This window comes from Pseudophryne corroboree, chromosome 6 (assembly GCF_028390025.1).
Source record: "Pseudophryne corroboree isolate aPseCor3 chromosome 6, aPseCor3.hap2, whole genome shotgun sequence".
NCBI classification, from domain to species: Eukaryota; Metazoa; Chordata; class Amphibia; order Anura; family Myobatrachidae; genus Pseudophryne; species Pseudophryne corroboree.
In genome coordinates, this window is record NC_086449.1 from 576,730,572 (window position 1) to 576,745,716 (window position 15,145).

The window sequence follows — 15,145 nt, forward strand, 5'->3', positions numbered from 1 at the left end:
TCCGCCATTGCCACTCTGCTCCTTGTCCCGCCTTGGCAGTTTACATGAGCCACGGCTGTGACGTTGTCTGACTGAATCAGAACCGGTAGGTCGCGAAGAATATTCTCCGCTTGTCGTAGGCCGTTGTATATGGCCCTTAATTCCAGTATATTGATGCGTAGACAAGCCTCCTGGCTTGACCACAGTCCCTGAAAATTCCTTCCTTGTGTGACTGCTCCCCATCCTCGGAGGCTTGCGTCCGTGGTCACCAGAACCCAGTCCTGAATGCCGAACCTGCAACCCTCTAGAAGGTGAGCACTCTGCAGCCACCACAGGAAAGACACCCTGGCCCTGGGGGACAGGCTTATTTTCTGATGAATTTGAAGATGTCCGTGTGACTCAAATGTCCGTGTGGATTATGCTATGTGGGGCTAACCACACGGAACTTTCGGGATCGTATGGCGAACCACAGGTCCTCCATCCATACAGCATTACAGACCGATAAACCGGTGGCTCGACATTTTTTGCAGGCACGGCATCAGGTGGCAAGCCTGAAATGTAGGCTCATAGATTGGATTCCACCAAGATCCACTGGGGGCGATAGAACAATGGCCCTCAAACGTCGAGAAAGCTATTGGATCCATGTATTGGATACTGTGACCCCGAGAGGTCTTAATGAGGGGAATCCCCTCAATATATTCCTATAGGCTCTGGTACGGGGTCTCTCTCGGTTGAGGGTGGTTCATAGGTGTTATGCTTCAACTACTAGTGATTACAACTACTGGGTGACCTGTACATCTATGTTACGGTTATGTTGGTGTATTATTATATGCGAATGTCATATCTCTGGGTGTATGTCCACCTGATTCCCATGTGGATTTATGTATAACACCTAGAGTACATGTTGGTTTGGGACATCTTTCCAGTATCTGTTTATTTACTATTAGTATTTTTTTGTTTTTTTGTTTATGTTATGATTTATGGACCATTATTATTTAATTTTTTGTTCATTTTTTTTTATTTATTTTTTTATTCATCTAATTTTTTGTCATCAGTGTAATGGGATGGTGTGAATATGTGGTTCGCTCTTTCTGTGAACTTACCGATCCTTGGTTTACTACACGCTCATCACACACTTAGTTTAAATTATTATCTTCCATGAAAATTTTAAAATCTATACCAGTAGGGGTCAGGTCTACTCGATGACCCTTACGAGTTTCTTTGAGTAATTATTCGCCAATATAGGGTCGGCTGTATGGCTGGCCTCTTTTGGTGAATGGTAGGCACTACTATGTTTTTGTGATGGCATATTTTGGATTTTATGGTCACTCATCAGAGGATAATTTGGTACCTTTATAGATAGTACATGTGGATTAAATTATACGGATAAAATCTCCATGAAGGATACACAATGGTTAGGTTGTAATGTTGCCCACCTATGATAACCCTCCAATATTGTCTTTGATTCATGTTGTGCTGGTACTTTGTTGATTTGCCCTTAGTTGGAGAAATGACCGTTTGACGGCGCTTCCGTCGCTGTGGAACGCACCGGAGTACTACTTCCGCCTTGGTGGAACGCACGATGACGCGACTTCCTGTTCCTGATCCGCGGGTTTGTTATCCACGGCTGTAGTTGGTGTATGGGGACTGCAAGACCCATGCTGGCTGTGAATTGGGTCCAGCTGAATGGCACTGTGACTGTGGATGGTGGTCCTGTGTGCCCTGGAGGACTTGTTTGAAGATTTGTTAATAAGTTCACGGTACCGCGTCACTTCCGGTCGGCGCGGTATTTAAGCACACTCAGGAGTTAGGAGAGTCATTCAGTCACATACATGACGTCTCCAGTCCTGAGTAAGTAGGTGATTATTACTTAACTTGTCTTTATGTTTAATCCTGATTGCACATATTTGTCTGAGATTGACTTTGATTTTCTTGCAGCACTGTGAATATTTACAGCTTTGGCTGCATCCAAGTGTGAGGATGACTGTTTATTAGGTAATCTTCCTCTTCCCTTATTTACATATAAGGTTGATAATACATCAGCTGGTGCTGTTAGAGTGGTTATTCTTATACGGTTTTATGCCCCTTTTGTACCCCAGCGGTATGGACAGTGAGTTCTGTGTCGTTTGTCCGAGACGCCCCTATGCGATATCATATGAAGTTGATATTGTATGAGGTTAGATGATGTGTGACAGGTATGGGTTATCAGCAATTTATTAGGTGGAGGATATGCACATGGGTGACAATCTAATATAGTGTACACCCATTTTTATTGGTGACAATTTTTATATTGTTTTAATAATGTGGTGTGTGGTTTCCCAGGGACCGGTGAGGCTTGTGATTTTGATTGTTATTGTCCTTACAGAGATAGATAGATAGATAGATAGAGATATATCTATCCAAAGGTGCTCCTGCACTCACATCTTGAAGGTAAGACATAGACACTTGTGCTTCCAATAGACCATGAGGTCCACTATTTAGAGAAAATGTCCACAAAGTGGGGATGCACGCTCGCTGTAGCAACCAATCAATCAAATCAGTCACGTCACCGTAGTTTTTTAATGTCGACGTTTCGGCCTGATGACAGGCTTTTCTCAAGACCGGTGAAACAGCAGATCAAATATTCAATAGTAGTGGCAGAAAAAAGATATATATATATATATAGATATATATATATATATTATATATATATATATATATATATATATATATATATATATATATATATATATATATATATATATATATATATATATATCCTATATAATAGCCCAGATCTGTGACTGTGTGCTTCATTTGCGAACGCTGGGTGGAGTCACAACACTGGGCGGAGTTAGTCAAATGAGTCACAGATCTGGGCAAATCTATAGGAGACTTGGAGCAGATGGTATGGGCATGGCACAGGCAGGGGTGCATACCTCCCAACTTTCTTCAGGCAGGAGGGACACACGCACAGCAAAAAGGGGGCATGGCCAACGGGAAAGGGGGCGTGGCTTCATGGGTGGACCCGCAATCGCGAGCCACGCCCGTTTTCATCAGTGAGGGGGCATGCCCAGCGCTCTGTGAGCTGCTGGCATGCCCCCAGTGGCGGATTACGAGTCCGGGGGGCCCAGGGCACTTGAGACAGGAACCCCATCTCATTGCTGTGGGTTTTGGGGCGTGGCCTAATTGTGCCCCTCGTGACCGCGCCCCTTCATGCAAATTCCGGGGGGGGGGGGGGGGGGGGGGGTTGGGGGGGGGGATTTTTGGCCCCTCAGCTAGGGGTAAATCCAGAGTTGGTGGTCGCTCCCCCCTACACACCCGCACAGGCAGAAGACAGCAGGGAGGCTGCTGACTCCCTGCAACACCACAGACCTGCCAACACGCAGCAGCGTGTGCTGACTAACACAATGCTGCTGCTGTTGCTGGCAGGACAGGGGAGCTTCAGAGCTGGGACAAAGCTACTCCAGCCGTGGGGGCCCCTAAAACTGTGAGGCCCGGGGTACGTACCCCCTGGGCCCACCCTTAATCCATACCCCCTGATACCCCCTCTCCCTCTGTCTCCACTAAATAGATGCTGTGTGCATACTAAGCAGAACAGCGAGCTCAGGAGCTTCCCAACTACCCCCCCCCCCCACCGCGGGACACTGCGGCCCGCGGGTGGGAGAGTGGGACAGACCCCAAAAAATGGGACTGTCCCGCGAAAATCGGGACAGTTGGGAGGTATGGGGGTGTGTGAGGAGGTATGCCGTGCAGACAGACGGGCACCGGCTCACTGTGTGCTTGACCCCCCCACATCAGCAAACTCAGCAGGGTCTCTCTGGCACGGAGGAGCGTCACTTTCTGGCACACTCCACGCTTCTTAGCTGCAGTTTTGTGGGGCACCTGCCGCTGTGCAGGTTCCGTACTGCCTCTGTTATCTCCAGCCCCGGCAACCCCACCGCTAGCTGCAGCGCTGCCGCCCGCAGTGAGGTGCGCCCAGCTCCTTCACACACTTTAGCCGGCGGGCAGCGCTGCAGAAGTCCGCGCTACTTCCAGGCTCCGACCCCCTCCTCCCTCCAGCCGCAGCGTCTCCTGGGGGCTAACCAGTCACTCCCAGTCTCCCCTTACCACAGTGCCCGGCAGCCGCGAGGTCCGCACCGCGTACATGCTATGACCCCCTCCTCCCTCCAGCCGCAGCGTCTCCTGGGGGCTAACCAACCACTCCCAGTCTCCCCTTACCACAGTGCCCGGAAGCCGCGCGAGGTCCGCGGTGTGTGACTGAGGAGTGGGGGGGAGGGATGCGGACGGGCAGAGGAAGCAGGACTCCAGCCTCAGAGAGTCAACCATGCTAAGTCTCCACCAGCAGCAGATCCAAACAGGTTGGAGTGGAACAGCAGCAGCCAGCAGCAGTGACTCCGATAAGACACATCTGTCTGTCACCACTGTTTTGTCCCTAATACCAATCTCTCCCGTGCCCTGTGTTCTGTCATGTCCCCGTCACCCCTGTCCTGGCCCCGTCACCCCTGTCCTGGCCCCGTTACTGCATACCCTCCAACTACCTTTTTGGCAGGTACAGTACCCGCAACGCCTCCAGACCCCTCCCCAATGCACCACACCTTCCCCTCCACCACATGCGACACTCCATCCCTCCCCCACACGCTGTGCCTCCAGACCCCCTACACCACCAGCGGCTCCCACTCCCCCACCACCCACAGCACCTCCAGACCCCCTCCACTATCCACCCCCCATATATGTCTCCCCCCACACCTGCCCCCCTCCACCCACAGCATCTGCAGACACCCTCCTACATTCGTGGTCCCGCCCTTACCCCCCCACGGCACCTGCCCCTCCACCACCTGCAGTGCCTCCGGACCCCCTTCCCCGTCCGCCGCACCTGCCTCCCCCCCCACCACAGTGCCTCCGGACCCCCTACCCCACCCCTGGCACCCCCGCCCCTTCCCATCCCACAGCACCTCCGGAACCCTTCACCCATCCGCAACATCCCTGCACCTGCCCCTCCCCCGTGGCACCCCTGCCCCTCCGCCACCTGCAGTGCCTCCGGACCCCTCCCCCATCTACAGCCCCACTCTTCTGTCTCTCCCCCACCCGCAGCACCTCCCAACCCTTCCCCATCCGGGCCCCCCCGCATCTGCCCCCCCTCCACCTGCAGCATCTACAGACACCCTCCCCCATCCGCAGTCCCCCCCCCGCACCCGCTCATTCTGTAAATCGTGCCCTGCAGGTGCTGTTCACGCCGTCGCAAGGGGCTGCGACTCCCTTCACCATTGCACGCCCTTTCATTGTGCAATATTTAACCACTAACAAAGGAATGCAGGTAATACTCCATATAATACAAATAATAAGAATTTACTTACCGATAATTCTATTTCTCGTAGTCCGTAGTGGATGCTGGGAACTCCGTAAGGACCATGGGGAATAGCGGCTCCGCAGGAGACTGCGCACAAAAGTAAAGCTTTAGGACTACCTGGTGTGCACTGGCTCCTCCCCCTATGACCCTCCTCCAAGCCTCAGTTAGGATACCGTGCCCGGACGAGCGTACACAATAAGGAAGGATTCATGAATCCCGGGTAAGACTCATACCAGCCACACCAATCACACCGTACAACTTGTGATATGAACCCAGTTAACAGCATGATAACAGAGGAGCCTCTGGAAAGATGGCTCACAACAATAACCCGAATTAGTTAACAATAACTATGTACAAGTATTGCAGACAATCCGCACTTGGGATGGGCGCCCAGCATCCACTACGGACTACGAGAAATAGAATTATCGGTAAGTAAATTCTTATTTTCTCTGACGTCCTAGTGGATGCTGGGAACTCCGTAAGGACCATGGGGATTATACCAAAGCTCCCAAACGGGCGGGAGAGTGCGGATGACTCTGCAGCACCGAATGAGAGAACTCCAGGTCCTCCTCAGCCAGGGTATCAAATTTGTAGAATTTAGCAAACGTATTTGCCCCTGACCAAGTAGCTGCTCGGCAAAGTTGTAGAGCCGAGACCCCTCGGGCAGCCGCCCAAGAAGAGCCCACCTTCCGTGTGGAATGGGCTTTTACAGATTTTGGCTGTGGCAGGCCTGCCACAGAATGTGCAAGCTGAATTGTACTACAAATCCAACGAGCAATAGTCTGCTTAGAAGCAGGAGCACCCAGCTTGTTGGGTGCATACAGAATAAACAGCGAGTCAGATTTTCTGACTCCAGCCGTCCTGGAAACATATTTTCAGGGCCCTGACTACGTCCAGCAACTTGGAGTCCTCCAAGTCCCTAGTAGCCGCAGGTACCACAATAGGCTGGTTCAGGTGAAACGCTGAAACCACCTTAGGGAGAAATTGAGGACGAGTCCTCAATTCTGCCCTGTCCGTATGAAAAATCAGGTAAGGGCTTTTACAGGATAAAGCCGCCAATTCTGACACGCGCCTGGCCGAAGCCAAGGCCAACAACATGACCACTTTCCACGTGAGATATTTTAAATCCACAGATTTAAGCGGTTCAAACCAATGTGATTTTAGGAACCCCAAAACTACATTGAGATCCCAAGGTGCCACTGGAGGCACAAAAGGAGGCTGTATATGCAGCACCCCCTTGACAAACGTCTGAACTTCAGGCACTGAAGCCAGTTCTTTCTGGAAGAAAATCGACAGGGCCGAAATCTGAACCTTTATGGATCCCAATTTGAGGCCCATAGACACTCCTGTTTGCAGGAAATGTAGGAATCGACCCAGTTGAAATTCCTCCGTAGGGGCCTTCCTGGCCTCGCACCAAGCAACGTATTTCCGCCAAATGCGGTGATAATGCTTTATGGTTACATCCTTCCTGGCTTTGATCAGGGTAGGGATGACTTCCTCCGGAATGCCTTTCTCTTTCAGGATCCGGCGTTCAACCGCCATGCCGTCAAACGCAGCCGCGGTAAGTCTTGGAACAGACAGGGTCCTTGCTGGAGCAGGTCCCTTCTTAGAGGTAGAGGCCATGGGTCCTCTGTGAGCATCTCTTGAAGTTCCGGGTACCAAGTCCTTCTTGGCCAATCCGGAGCCACGAGTATAGTTCTCACTCCTCTCCTTCTTATGATTCTCAGTACCTTGGGTATGAGAGGCAGAGGAGGGAACACATACACTGACTGGTACACCCACGGTGTTACCAGAGCGTCCACAGCTATTGCCTGAGGGTCCCTTGACCTGGCGCAATACCTGTCCAGTTTTTTGTTGAGGCGGGACGCCATCATGTCCACCTTTGGTTTTTCCCAACGGTTTACAATCATGTGGAAGACTTCTGGGTGAAGTCCCCACTCTCCCGGGTGGAGGTCGTGCCTACTGAGGAAGTCTGCTTCCCAGTTGTCCACTCCCGGAATGAACACTGCTGACAGTGCTATCACATGATTTTCCGCCCAGCGAAGAATCCTTGCAACTTCTGTCATTGCTCTCCTGCTTCTTGTGCCGCCCTGTCTGTTTACGTGGGCGACTGCCGTGATGTTGTCCGACTGGATCAGTATCGGCAGACCTTGAAGCAGAGGTCTTGCTTGGCTTAGAGCATTGTAAATGGCCCTCAACTCCAGAATATTTATGTGAAGTGATGTCTCCAGGCTTGACCACAAGCCCTGGAAATTTCTTCCCTGTGTGACTGCTCCCCAGCCTCGCAGGCTGGCATCTGTGGTCACCAGGACCCAGTCCTGAATGCCGAATCTGCGGCCCTCGAGAAGATGAGCACTCTGCAACCACCACAGGAGACACACCCTTGTCCTTGGAGACAGGGTTATCCGCTGATGCATCTGAAGATGCGATCCGGACCATTTGTCCAGCAGGTCCCACTGGAATGTTCTTGCGTGGAATCTGCCGAATGGGATTGCTTCGTAGGAAGCCACCATTTTTCCCAGGACCCTTGTGCATTGATGCACTGATACTTGGCCTGGTTTTAGTAGGTTTCTGACTAGCTCGGATAACTCCCTGGCTTTCTCCTCCGGGAGAAACACCTTTTTCTGGACTGTGTCCAGGATCATTCCAAGGAATAGAAGACGTGTCGTCGGGATCAGCTGCGATTTTGGGATATTGAAAATCCAACCGTGCTGCCGCAGCACTACTTGAGATAGTGCTACTCCGACTACCAACTGTTCCCTGGATCTTGCCCTTATCAGGAGATCGTCCAAGTAAGGGATAATCAAAACTCCTTTCTTTCGAAGGAGTATCATCATTTCGGCCATTACTTTGGTAAAGACCCGGGGCGCCGTGGACAATCCAAACGGCAGCGTCTGAAACTGATAGTGGTAGTTCTGTACCACAAACCTGAGGTACCCTTGATGAGAAGGGTAAATTGGGACATGGAGGTAAGCATCCTTGATGTCCAGAGACACCATAAAATCCCCTTCTTCCAGGTTCGCGATCACTGCTCTGAGTGACTCCATCTTGAATTTGAACCTCTGTATGTAAGTGTTCAAAGATTTTAGATTTAAAATAGGTCTCACCGAGCCGTCCGGCTTCGGTACCACAAACAGTGTGGAATAATACCCCTTTCCTTGTTGCAGGAGGGGTACCTTGATTATCACCCGCTGGGAATACAGCTTGTGAATGGCTTCCAATACCGCCTCCCTGTCGGAGGGAGACGTCGGTAAAGCAGACTTTAGGAAACGGCGAGGGGGAGACGTCTCGAATTCCAATTTGTACCCCTGAGATACCACCTGAAGGATCCAGGGGTCCACTTGTGAGTGAGCCCACTGCGCGCTGAAATTCTTGAGACAGGCCCCTACCGTACCAGAGTCCGCTTGTAAAGCCCCAGCGTCATGCTGAGGACTTGGCAGAAGCGGGAGAGGGCTTCTGTTCCTGGGAACTGGCTGTCTGCTGCAGCCTTTTTCCTCTTCCTCTGCCACGGGGCAGAAAAGAGGAGCCTTTTGCCCTCTTACCCTTATGGGGCCGAAAGGACTGCGCCTAATAATACGGCGTCTTCTTATGTTGAGAGGCTACCTGGGGTAAAAATGTGGATTTCCCAGCAGTCGCCGTGGCCACCAGGTCTGATAGACCTACCCCAAATAACTCCTCCCCTTTATAAGGTAATACTTCCATATGCCTTTTGGAATCCGCATCACCTGACCACTGCCGCGTCCATAACCCCCTTCTGGCAGAAATGGACAGCGCACTTACTCTTGATGCCAGTCGGCAAATATCCCTCTGTGCATCACGCATATATAAAAATGCATCTTTTAAATGCTCTATAGTCAGTAATATACTATCCCTATCCAGGGTATCAATATTGTCAGTCAGGGAATCCGACCAAGCCACCCCAGCACTGCACATCCAGGCTGAGGCGATTGTTGGTCGCAGTATAACACCAGTATGTGTGTATATACATTTTAGGATATTCTCCTGCTTTCTGTCAGCAGGTTCCTTAAGGGCGGCCGTATCAGGAGACGGTAGTGCCACTTGTTTTGACAAGCGTGTGAGCGCTTTATCCACCCTAGGGGGTGTTTCCCAACGTGCCCTATCCTCTGGCGGGAAAAGGTATGATGCCAATAACTTTTTAGGAATTATCAGTTTTTTATCGGGGGAAACCCACGCTTCATCACACACTTCATTTAATTCATCAGATGCAGGAAAAACTACGGGTAGTTTTCTCACCAAACATAATACCCTTTTTAGTGGTACTTGTACTATCAGAAATGTGTAAAACATCTTTCATTGCCTCAATCATGTAACGTGTGGCCCTACTGGAAGTCACATTTGTCTCTTCACCGTCGACACTGGAGTCAGTATCCGTGTCGGCGTCTGTATCTGCCATCTGAGGTAACGGGCGTTTTAGAGCCCGATGGTCTTTGAGACGCCTGGACAGGCACAAGCCGAGTAGCCGGCTGTCTCATGTCATCAACTGTCTTTTGTAAAGAGCTGACACTATCACGTAAGTGCTTCCATAAGTTCATCCACTCAGGTGTCGACTCCCTAGGGGGTGACATCACCATTACCGGCAATTGCTCCGCCTCCACATCATTTTCCTCCTCATACATGTCGACACAATCGTACAGACACACAGCCCACACACAGGGAATGCTCTGATAGAGGACAGGACCCCACTAGCCCTTTGGGGAGACAGAGGGAGAGTTTGCCAGCACACACCAGAGCGCTATATATATATATATATATATATATATATATATATATATATATATATATCCTTATATAAGTGTTTTTCCCCTTATAGCTGCTGTTATGTTAATACTGCGCCCAATTAGTGCCCCCCCTCTCTTGTTTTGCCCTTTTCTGTAGTGCAGGACTGCAGGGGAGAGTCAGGGAGACGTCCTTCCAGCGGAGCTGTGAGGGAAAATGGCGCCTGTGTGCTGAGGAGACAGGCTCCACCCCCTTCTCGGCGGACTTTTCTCCCGCTTTTTGCTGTATTCTGGCAGGAGTTAAAATACATCCATATAGCCCTGGGGGCTATATGTGAGGTATTTTCGCCAGCCAAGGTGTTTTTATTGCTGCTCAGGGCGCCCCCCCAGCGCCCTGCACCCTCAGTGACCGGAGTGTGAAGTGTGCCTGAGGAGCAATGGCGCACAGCTGCAGTGCTGTGCGCTACCTTGGTGAAGACTGATGTCTTCTGCCGCCGATTTTCCGGACCTCTTCTTGCTTCTGGCTCTGTAAGGGGGCCGGCGGCGCGGCTCTGGGACCGGACTCCGAGGCTGGGCCTGTGTTCGGTCCCTCTGGAGCTAATGGTGTCCAGTAGCCAAGAAGCCCAAGCTGGCTGCAAGCAGGCAGGTTCGCATCTTCTCCCCTTAGTCCCTCGATGCAGTGAGCCTGTTGCCAGCAGGTCTCACTGAAAATAAAAAACCTAAAACTAAACTTTTTCTTAGAAACTCAGGAGAGTCCTAGAATGCACCCTTCTCGGCCGGGCACAAAAATCTAACTGAGGCTTGGAGGAGGGTCATAGGGGGAGGAGCCAGTGCACACCAGGTAGTCCTAAAGCTTTACTTTTGTGCCCAGTCTCCTGCGGAGCCGCTATTCTCCATGGTCCTTACGGAGTTCCCAGCATCCACTAGGACGTCAGAGAAAATGGCGTTGGTTAGTGCTGGAAGGATCAAGCCCCGCCCCCTCACCGGCTGGCTTCAGGCCCCCTTTAATTATTTATACTGGCGGGGGTTTATTAATATACTGCCTCTACAGTATCTATTGTATATGCCAGTGTCTCTTGAGGTTAATAATGCTGCCCATACAGTGCCTGTTGTGTGTGATCTGTGTGGGAGCAATGGCGCGCAGCGTTACCTCAGTGAAGATCATGAAGTCTTCTTTCTTCTCATACTCACCCGCCTTCTATCTTCCAGCTCTGTGAGGAGGACGGCGGCGCAGCTCCGGGACGAACGACAAGGGTGAGACCTGCGCGCAGACTCCCTCTGGAGCTAATGGTGTCCAGTAGCCTAAGAAGCAGAGCCCATCATTTAAGTAGGTCTGCTTCTCTCCCCTCAGTCCCACGATGCAGGGAGCCTGTTGCCAGCAGTGCTCCCTTAAAATAAAAAACCTAACAAAAGTCTTTCAGAGAAACTCAGGAGAGCTCCCCTGCAGTGCATCCAGTCGCCTCTGGGCACAGGGTCTAACTGAGGTCTGGAGTAGGGGCATAGAGGGAGGAGCCAGTGCACACCCATTCTATCCTAAAGTCTTTAGAGTGCCCATGTCTCCTGCGGAGCCCGTCTATACCCAATGGTCCTTACGGTGTCCCCAGCATCCTCTAGGACATAAGAGAAATCCGTCTTGACACTTGGTATTTTTTATCTGGATTTTTCCAGGCTAACTTAAATAGGTTACTTAACTCCGCAAAATCTGGGAAAGTGACACCGAGCTTGTTGTGTGTGAAGAAAAATGACTGCTGTACCGCAGCGTCCTCTAGAGGGAGTTTTAACATGTCCTGTATAGCTAAAATGAGGGGTTCAATACCCTGTGCAGAAGGGGGCATACCCAGTAAGGGGATCTAATTCCTCCACTCCTCCTGTATCTCCTCATCAGAGTCTGAGAATAAGGCAGGTAACCCACATTTAAAGTGGTCCTGAGTTAGACAGGAGGGGGTTGTGGAACATCTGCCCTTGCTGCTAGGTCTGCAACAGCCTGCTGCAGTTGTTGAGTCTTTTGAGCATTAGCAGTGAGCTGAGATAACATATCGAACATCATGGAATCTATGGTACCTAGCCAGGAAGGCTCTTGACCCTCCCCCCAGTCCCCTCACTGTGCTGTGAGGACCGACTACATTGTTCACAACATGGAACCAGATGTAGAGGCAGAGAATCTAGTGTGACAGACACGGCTTAATTGGTGTTTTACCATGTTTACAGTAAACACTTACATACACACAGAAGTAATACAATAGCAAGCTTGCCTTTACTGTATGTGAGAGGGAGACAGAGAGAAGTTACAGTACACCAAAGCTAAACAGCCCCAGTGAGGCTGCAAGCTGTTATATCACAGTGAAACACTGGCGTTTTTGTCCTTTTCAGGACACAGAGTGTACAATAGCAGCTCTCCCCCTTTGCTACACCCCTGTACCAGTTTTCCTGCGTATCCTGAGTGTCTGGAGGAGCTGTGTGTGCCTGCTGCTGCAGGTATAAGCAGAGGAAGGCGCCAAAACGCTGCTGGTCCCGCTCTGAGGAAGCCCCGCCCCCTGTAATGGTGTCAGAGTTTCAGTTATATTTACAATGGCAAAGTCTCCCTAGGAGTGTAAAAACATTACACAAGTGCTAGTTTAAACTACTGCTGCCAGTGTACACAGGGGTCTATAGCGGGTCCCCCCCAAGGAGGGCCCAGTATGCCTCCCCTGCGTGATTGGCGCACCATGAACTAGGGCTCCCGGTTTGTACTCACTATTGTCGTCAGCTTCAGGCTACTGTTAGGTGTGTGCGGCGTGCTGCGATTGTGACCGCTAAGGCACAGTGCCCCACTGTACAACCACCTCTCCGGACGGTGGTCCTGCAGCGGGGAAGCGGCACCCCGCCTAACTCCCACAGTACAGGTATACTGTTGCCTAAACAGCTTACCGAAAATAACAAAGATTTAAAAGAAACTGAAGAAAACTCTCTGGAGCCCCGGAGTGTGCATCCTCTCCTGAAGGCATTTTTTTTTCTAAACTGCCTGTGGGAGGGGGCATAGAGGGGAGGAGTCCGCACACCCAGTTGAAGAAATTTAAAGTGCACCGGCTCCTTTGGACCCCGTCTATACCCCATCGTACTAGATTCCCCCAATATCCCTTATGGATGCTAGAGAAAACTATATCAAATTGTTCTCTCCACACCTGTGACTTGTCAAGTCAAGTATAAACAACAGCATTAAACGTTTACAAGTTTCGTCTCACCTCCGGCTGGAATTCTGGTTTAGGTGGGTGCTAGCAAAGCTCTGATTTTTCCTTCCGACTCTCAGCACCTTCCAAGCTTCCTCAGCACTATGAACATTAATCCAGTTCAGATCTGTTGAAAAAACAAAAACACCATCAAATAAAAACCATACATACTGTTTAGCAGTGTGAATCCAAGGCAGAACACTGCTCTGACTTAATGCCTTAAGTTGCCTTACCTTTCACAAAGGGATTTCCATTTCTGTCCTCACACAATCTCAATGTGGTTCTTTTGCGGTTTGGGCCAGACGGCATGGGCTCCAGTAAGTCATATATAAACTCATTATAAATTTCAAAGTAAGACACCCAAATGGAGAGCTGCACATCAGCAGGTTCCTGAATTGAAACAGCATCTTGATCACCCCAGCGAGAGCAGGTGTCTGGCATGTGGATAAGAAACGTATTAAAAAGGTACTATTTCAGACACTATGAATAGCTACAAAGCTGCGTGTTAAATACCTTCCAATTGAAGGCTGGTCTGATTGGTATGAGTTGTACAAGAGAGTCCACCAATTCCACTGTCAAAGCTGATACTTGTGCCAGCCTGAAGCTGTGAGTCACTGCCACCACTTCTTTTCAACAGTATCTGAAATTCTTCCTGCAGACAAACCAAAAACATAATTTAAGCAACTTATTTGAACTAAAAGGGTGTGCAGCTTCTAATAACCTTCTGTGAACCAAGTTAAAAAGAAATAAGAATTTACTCACCGGTAATTCTATTTCTCGTAGTCCGTAGTGGATGCTGGGAACTCCGTAAGGACCATGGGGAATAGCGGGCTCCGAAGGAGGCTGGGCACTCTAGAAAGATTTCAGACTACCTGGTGTGCACTGGCTCCTCCCACTATGACCCTCCTCCAAGCCTCAGTTAGGATACTGTGCCCGGACGAGCGTACACAATAAGGAAGGATTTTGAATCCCGGGTAAGACTCATACCAGCCACACCAATCACACCGTACAACTCGTGATATGAAACCCAGTTAACAGTATGAAACAACTAAGCCTCTCAACAGATGGCTCAACAATAACCCGATTTAGTTAACAATAACTATGTACAAGTATTGCAGATAAACCGCACTTGGGATGGGCGCCCAGCATCCACTACGGACTACGAGAAATAGAATTACCGGTGAGTAAATTCTTATTTTCTCTGACGTCCTAGTGGATGCTGGGAACTCCGTAAGGACCATGGGGATTATACCAAAGCTCCCAAACGGGCGGGAGAGTGCGGATGACTCTGCAACACCGAATGAGAGAACTCCAGGTCCTCCTCAGCCAGGGTATCAAATTTATAGAATTTTGCAAACGTGTTTGCCCCTGACCAAGTAGCAGCTCGGCAAAGTTGTAAAGCCGAGACCCCTCGGGCAGCCGCCCAAGATGAGCCCACCTTCCTTGTGGAATGGGCATTGACAGATTTTGGCTGTGGCAGGCCTGCCACAGAATGTGCAAGTTGAATTGTACTACAAATCCAACGAGCAATAGTCTGCTTAGAAGCAGGAGCACCCAGCTTGTTGGGTGCATACAGGATAAACAGCGAGTCAGATTTTCTGACTCCAGCCGTCCTGGAAACATATATTTTCAGGGCCCTGACAACATCTAACAACTTGGAGTCCTCCAAGTCCCTAGTGGCCGCAGGCACCACAATAGGCTGGTTCAAATGAAACGCTGACACCACCTTAGGGAGAAACTGGGGACGAGTCCTCAATTCTGCCCTATCCATATGGAAAATCAGATAAGGGCTTTTATAAGACAAAGCCGCCAATTCTGATACTCGCCTGGCAGAAGCCAAGGCCTATAACATGACCACCTTCCACGTGAGATATTTCAGATCCACGGTTTTTAGT

At 50.2% G+C, this 15,145-nt stretch overlaps 1 protein-coding gene across 3 annotated transcripts in view; it reads right to left on the reverse strand.

Moving 5' to 3' along the window:
- The window catches only part of KIF20A (kinesin family member 20A), a 97,643-nt gene that overhangs the window by 42,872 nt on the left and 39,626 nt on the right, over positions 1-15,145 (reverse strand). For all 3 annotated transcript variants that reach the window (XM_063927885.1, XM_063927883.1, XM_063927884.1), the window contains exons 7-9: positions 13,764-13,902; positions 13,484-13,684; positions 13,266-13,377 (exon numbers count right to left, since the gene is read on the reverse strand). In XM_063927885.1, the coding sequence (XP_063783955.1) occupies positions 13,266-13,377; positions 13,484-13,684; positions 13,764-13,902 (452 nt within the window). The remainder of the gene's footprint in view (positions 1-13,265; positions 13,378-13,483; positions 13,685-13,763; positions 13,903-15,145) is intronic.